General features: G+C 39.4%; 2 protein-coding genes across 3 annotated transcripts; one reads left to right on the forward strand and one right to left on the reverse strand.

Annotated features, from left to right (window-relative positions):
• The first annotated feature begins 247 nt into the window (after window positions 1-247).
• Window positions 248-1,638, forward strand: LOC133676833 (expansin-A8-like). The gene is made up of 3 exons (XM_062098599.1): window positions 248-559; window positions 677-989; window positions 1,139-1,638. Exons 1-3 carry the CDS (start codon window positions 412-414, stop codon window positions 1,440-1,442), a joined length of 765 nt encoding a protein of 254 aa, XP_061954583.1. The 5' UTR covers window positions 248-411; the 3' UTR covers window positions 1,443-1,638.
• A 235-nt stretch (window positions 1,639-1,873) lies between these two features.
• LOC133676831 (MACPF domain-containing protein CAD1-like) lies at window positions 1,874-6,408 on the reverse strand. Of its 2 annotated transcripts, none has more exons than XM_062098595.1 (7): window positions 5,705-6,408; window positions 4,792-5,030; window positions 4,513-4,708; window positions 4,333-4,413; window positions 3,391-3,574; window positions 3,113-3,276; window positions 1,874-2,798 (listed from the first exon to the last, which is right to left on the reverse strand). In XM_062098595.1, exons 1-7 carry the CDS (start codon window positions 5,972-5,974, stop codon window positions 2,166-2,168), a joined length of 1,767 nt encoding a protein of 588 aa, XP_061954579.1. In that variant the 5' UTR covers window positions 5,975-6,408; the 3' UTR covers window positions 1,874-2,165. The 2 variants fall into 2 exon arrangements, with proteins under 2 accessions (XP_061954579.1, XP_061954580.1); XM_062098596.1 differs by having other exon boundaries at window positions 4,333-4,410; window positions 5,705-6,406.

The raw sequence follows: 6,408 nt of genomic DNA on the forward strand, positions 1-6,408 counted from the left end.
ACCGTAACATAAAAAAATAACTAAACAACATATTCCGGTGGGGCTAACAATGAGCTAAATGTGAGGATAATTAAGAGAATGCATGAGCTGAGCCGAAGGGCCATGTACGTTATTGGAGAAGAGGACAAAAATTGTTGAAATCAAAGGCATGTGTGCATGCTAAATGTCCCAGCATCTTTGGCAGGTAGGTCGGTTCTAATTATAGTTCTAACGTGATTGCCTCTAACTTGCAGGTTGTAATAATAAACGAAGCCTACTCTCTGGGCTGCTAATTGGGTCACTAGCTAAATCCCCTCTGGTATAAATAGCCGACACGATTTCTCCTACTAACACTCAAGCCTTTTGCTCTGATCAGGCCAGCTACCCCGATATCTTCTACTGCTTGTTTCTTAGTAACGACACAAGAACGTAATGGCAATTAAAGCAATGCAAGATTTTGTATTTGTTCAGCTGTATCTTGTATTGAGCTTTCTTCTCCATGGCATTTATGGAGATTATGGTGGATGGCAGGCTGGTCATGCCACATTCTACGGCGGTAGCGACGCGTCTGGCACCATGGGTAAGCTAAAAACAATAGTGTTGTTATCGTGTAATTTCAGTTGTACGTGTATGACAAGTATAAAGTCTTGAATGCTTTAGGTCTAGTGTTTCTTACAAGATGTGGCGATGGTTGCAGGGGGTGCTTGTGGATATGGAAACCTGTATAGCCAAGGGTATGGGACAAGCACTGCAGCTCTAAGCACTGCCCTTTTCAATAATGGCTTGAGCTGTGGTGCATGCTTCCAGATACGCTGCAACAATGATCCTAAATGGTGCCATTCCGGTACCATTACTGTGACAGCCACCAACTTCTGCCCTCCTAATTATGCGTTGTCTAATGACAATGGTGGCTGGTGCAATCCCCCTCTCAAACATTTTGATTTGGCACAGCCTGCTTTCTTGCAAATTGCACAATATCGAGCTGGAATTGTTCCTGTACTCTTCAGAAGGTAATTTCAAAACGTCCTTGGTGACATGGTCATGGTATCAGCCATGACTGTACCTTAGTCTAGACCACCCAGAAGCTCTACTACTGTAATTACTTAATGCTTGACTAGCCGGAACAGCATCATTTTAGTTTGTTTGTGTTTTTTTACAGGGTCCCATGTGTGAAGAAAGGAGGCATAAGGTTCACCATTAATGGTCATTCTTACTTCAACTTGGTCTTGATAACCAATGTTGCAGGTGCAGGGGATGTTCATGCTGTGTCTATCAAAGGATCTAGGACTGGTTGGCAAACCATGTCAAGAAATTGGGGCCAAAATTGGCAGAGCAACTCATATCTCAATGGCCAAAGACTCTCCTTCAGAGTCACAACCAGCGATGGCAAGACAGTTACCTGGTACAATGTTGTGCCTGCAAATTGGCAATTTGGACAAACTTTTGCAGGAGGGCAACTCTAGTACAACTAAATTAATGTCCCTGGAGATTTGTTTCAAGTTGAAAAAAATCTGTAGTTATATATATGTGTGTGTGGCCGGTTATGCTGAGGTAGCCGCCCAAGGCACCGAGGCTTTTCAAGTGCTAGTATGTTTGTTTAGTTCCCAACTTTGTCAACAACAAATGGCATGGGATGGAATAAGAGCACCTTTTCTACCATTTATAATTTTTTGTCTAGTTTAAAAACAGAAGTGTTTGATAAAGAAATTGCTTTTGAAAAAACTAACGTTATCTCTGGAAAATATGAAAGATGCATGCCTCCTCTAGCTAAAAGAGTGTTTCACTCCTAAACACGGCGATGCCAAACAGACCTTAAATATTGCAGGCATCGTGATGAATCACAGGGGCAACCCAGCGCACTGGTTCAGAAGATTAAAAGATAGAAGACTCGGCAAGCAGAAGAATTCGGAGTACTATTATACTGCAGGCATATGAACAATCACATTTAGAGGCCACTCCTACATCTCTTCATATCATTTATAAATGACAACTTAGCTTCTCTACAAAATTCACATCTTAACGAGAAAACAGACTTGACTTTTGACATTGGGAAGAAACCCTAACCAAAAACCATTCAACTCAGCTCATTATGTTTCAGGAGTTTACACACTTGATGAACACTAGTTCTTCTGCATGAAAAAACACCGCCTCTATAGCGCATCAGCATATACACCGTAATTCTAAGCTCAATAATTCAGCAAGGAGTATTTCACTCTCAAAACTATTCTGCCTTTCTCTACACCAAGCTTTCCGCCTGTAACTAGCCAATGTCCTGGGGGATCTTGTGGCCCTTTGCTCATCTCAGACATATCAACAAACTTTGCCAGCTTGTTCCCTGCAACATTTTCTCTTGAGGCTGAACTTGAGTCACCAGAGTTAGTATTATTTACAGTAGGGACTTTCTTTGACTTATCATTTGGCATGTGGTCCCACAAGGATCTTCGTATCGTGCAGCCCGGTAGCCTAGAATACAAAAGTTTCATGTATAAGACATTTCTTGAACCGAAATCCCACACTCCAAGCTGAGCCCCAGTGACAATGTAGACACAAGATTGGTCACCAATAAAGGTTTCAGGGTTCTCAACTGGAGCAGAGCTCACATGAGAGAAATTCTTCCATTTCACTGGTTCAAACCATCGACTATCCTGCTCCTCAGGTCCCAGCCACTTGGGAGCACCAATTGCAACATGGGTGTCCCAGTATGGCAAAAGGATTTTCGGAAGAGATGCCAAGTGTTGAAGATGGATATGCAGGCAATTCTGCTTGGCTCCTTCCAAACATAATCGCAAGCCTGTGACGGGCTTGCGCCCTACTGATATCTGCAGCCAATTTTAAGCAAAAATAAAAAACCAAGTTTTGTCAAGGTTAATCCTTTGCATTAGCTAGTCAAATTGTCTTTAGGTTCAATTAGATAGTTACAACTGAAGAATCATGACTGCTTTACAGAGAATCCAATTAACAGTAATAAGTTGTTTGGTGGTAGAACACTCTCTACAAATCTCAGTTGCTACATATATTTTATGAGATACAACACCAGCATTAAACTCTTTAATCCTGTTTCCCCCAAAAAAATGTTAATAGTTGAGCCATCTTTCACTTGGGACGAAAAGTATAGTAAGGTAAGAATGTATACCTGCTCCTGACTCACATAAAGCTTTTGCCCCATCATGCTGAACTGCAAAGAAGGGCAAACAGGTTCCTTTCTTTGGTGACCTGGAATATTGTCCTGTACAGGAGCCCAAATTCGAGGAATCTGGAACTCCAAAAAATATCTCAGCTCTTCAATCTGAGGTTTGTCTGGGCACAATTGTTAAAAAAATAAGTTTCACAGTTAAGAGTAGCACTACCTACTAGAAAAGGAGCACATAGGAGGGAAAGGATTCTAACTAGACAGTCATCTACTTGTCTTACATTCAAGATATAGAGCAATTGCACGACTCAGATGCTCCTTTCCAGGCACCCCAACAAGGAGATCTGCGATAGGAACAAAGGTCATCTCAATGACATCTGGAGATGACTCTACAGTTCTTGCCCATCGGATATGATTTTGCTCCAGATCATCTCCTCCCCTCCTGCGGAAAATGACGGTAACATCCTGCATATAGAAGAATAACAGAACAAATTTTGAGACCTACCGATAAATTTATCAGAGCAAGTTCTAGAACATAAGCCTTACACATTATTTAACTGTATGTAAATAATCTATTGACAAAAAGAGAATGCAGACTGCATTCATGCAAATACAAGAGTTAGCCACCCGTGGCAACTTCTTAAATGCAATAAACTGAGATAGAATACAAGTGATCCTTTTTTTCCTGATAAAATCATGACAACAATAGCAAGAAAATGTTTTTGACAAAAACATCAAAACCCATTGTTAATTCATTCCAGATCCAACTGATGCATACAGGAAAACATCGTTGCAATGGGATTGCTATGAAAAGGCAAAATCAAAACAAGGAACAAATATGGAAAATACAAGACATTGGCAAGCAAAACTTTTCAAAGAAAAATGACAACAACATGAAATTTATTCCAATTTCAACTAATCAATAATAGAAAACATAGTTACAATACACAGAGCAAATTTAAAGAAGGAACTTGACTGGGAGCTACAAGACCAACAGATGGAGTAAAACCTCGAATGCTCAGTTGTTGCATTTGGTTAACATGTTCAGGGAAATTATGTTTGGACGTAGATACTGTGCAACGTCATATAAAGAAATCTTGAATTCATTAAAATGACAACAAAAGGCATCATAAAACAGTTCAACAAAGAGAACATTTAACAACAAAATTTCAGTGAGACAAAAGGGCAATTCTAAGAAAAGAAAAAGATTGGCTTCTACATACTTCTTTCCCAGTAAGATATGGCGCACTAGTTGGCTGAGGGTATATCCCTTGGCTGTTAAATATACCTGAATCACCACCCTGCTAAATCAACAATAATCTGGTATAAGTCACAGGTGATCAAGAAGTAAGGGCATGTTAACGAAGGTGGACAAAGAAATAAGGAGAAATCATGGGACTAGCCTTATCCTTGAGTTTCATTGGACCTGAGCTCATATGGCCCTCTGTGTCAGAGAACCTCTGATTTCCAATATCCTGCACGTAGTGTTTAATCTCCATGGTTGACAAAGGCGATGACTGGTGTTGTTTAACATATATCACATCCTTACCACCAATAGTTACAGAAGTGATAACATGCGTCCCAAAATTTTCAATGAAGCTGTCAAAAAAAGGATGCAGTTGTTATGGACAATTTAAAGCTTTGATGCCAATATATTCCTTCAGAGAATTAAAAATTCACACCTTGCCAAGGATGGAGGATCCCAGAAAGTTGGCACGGCCCTTATAACATTTTCATGCAGCACTAAGGGGGATCTCTTAAGTTGGACCTTGGCAAGTGGGATATAATATCCATCCATCGAGAGGGTCTTTGTAGCTGCAGCATCAATATGTTTTGAACCGGTAAAACTAAATGCAGCATTGAAGCTACCAAGAGGAAGACCTCCTGATAGATTAGCCTTTTGATTAAAGTACTCCACCATCTGCATTATTTGTTGTGAGAAGTGCATTAGAACAACTAAAGCAATCTCGTTCATTAAAACAGCTTGTATCAGTATTTCAAGAAGGGAAAATATCAAAAATGCTAGTTTAGCAGTCAGTTCTTAACACCATGGAATTTTGGCTAGTGCTATTTCATCTCAATCAATTTTAAGATTAAAAACAAAAAATCCTAGTCGAGCAGCAGAGCTAATGTGTTAACTTGCAGTTTGCATTTTGAAACTCTGGACATCATTCACTGCTCACACTCAAACACTCAAAGATGATTAAAGTTCTCTGGCAAGATACAATCCAAAAGTTCAAACATGGGTCTGGACCCATGCTCTCAAGCACAATAATTAAACACTATGAGAAAAAAAATCCAAGAAAGTATCAAATAACTAGGCTTGAGACACATGCAACAACCCAGTGACAATAAAATGCAGAAGTAATGCAAGAGACAAGTTAAATTCTCCACCCACTTGGTACTGGTGGCAAAACCAAACCAAACCAAACCAATCCAATCCTAATCGGCGTCTTAAGCAACTAAATTGATCAATATCAATTCAAGCTATCTTCAATACCACCCACTATAACCTAGTCCTCAAAGCATGGATTCTTACAACACAGGAAAACAACATCACTTCAAAATCAAAACAAAAAAAATTCAAAAACCCACCTCATGAAAGGTGCAAACACCTGAACTCTGGCGACCAATTGGGTCCAAAGAGCTCCTGATGTCCCTGGAAACATTAGGCAATAGAATCCCACCAGCTAACAAAAGATCTCTAGTATGTTCACCATCAATCTCCACCACTTTAGACCCAGCAACTCCTTTACAATACAACAACCTTTTATCATAGTTCACATCAAATCCTCTCCCAAGAGCTTGCACAGCGTTCATGGCTGTGTGCATTGCTGCAGCGTTAACGCTTCCTCTCTCTCCCATTTTAGCTAAATACCCAATTCTTTGACAATCATTTAGACCCTAAAAAACTAATCTTTTCCTCCATTCCCTTGATGGGTTTTCCAAAAAAAAACCTGAAAGATCAAACTCCTATCTCAAAAACTCATAAAAACAGATTTTTCCTCCATTTCTTGCTTCTTCAATTGACAAAGATGAAGTCTTCAAAGAAATCTCATTGATCGGTATCTTCCTCTAGATCTTGAATCAATCCAAAGAAACCAGACTAAAAATCTAATCTTGAATGCATCCACTAGCTAGTACTCAACTTTCTTTCTTTATCTCTCTCGGTATTGGTAAAAAATCTATTTTCTTGTTCCTAGTTTTTCTACTTTCTACTATGTTATCCTGTCATGTAAGAGAAGAAAGCATTGACTTCAAGTCTTTAATTTTTACAGAAATATTTTCAATGTTAGCTA

Source organism: Populus nigra, chromosome 17, assembly GCF_951802175.1.
Source record: "Populus nigra chromosome 17, ddPopNigr1.1, whole genome shotgun sequence".
Taxonomy (NCBI): domain Eukaryota; kingdom Viridiplantae; phylum Streptophyta; class Magnoliopsida; order Malpighiales; family Salicaceae; genus Populus; species Populus nigra.

Excerpts from the sequence above, each read along its gene's own strand:
- LOC133676833 (XM_062098599.1), top strand. The coding sequence starts at position 412 with ATGGCAATTAAAGCAATGCAAGATTTTGTATTTGTTCAGCTGTATCTT. Across the intron at positions 560-676 it reads CGACGCGTCTGGCACCATGG|GGGGTGCTTGTGGATATGGA; the intron begins GTAAGCTAAAAA and ends CGATGGTTGCAG. Across the intron at positions 990-1,138 it reads GTTCCTGTACTCTTCAGAAG|GGTCCCATGTGTGAAGAAAG; the intron begins GTAATTTCAAAA and ends GTTTTTTTACAG.
- LOC133676831 (XM_062098595.1), bottom strand. The coding sequence starts at position 5,974 with ATGGGAGAGAGAGGAAGCGTTAACGCTGCAGCAATGCACACAGCCATG. Across the intron at positions 3,277-3,390 it reads AATTGCTCTATATCTTGAAT|ACAAACCTCAGATTGAAGAG; the intron begins GTAAGACAAGTA and ends AATTGTGCCCAG. Across the intron at positions 2,799-3,112 it reads TTTATGTGAGTCAGGAGCAG|ATATCAGTAGGGCGCAAGCC; the intron begins GTATACATTCTT and ends AATTGGCTGCAG.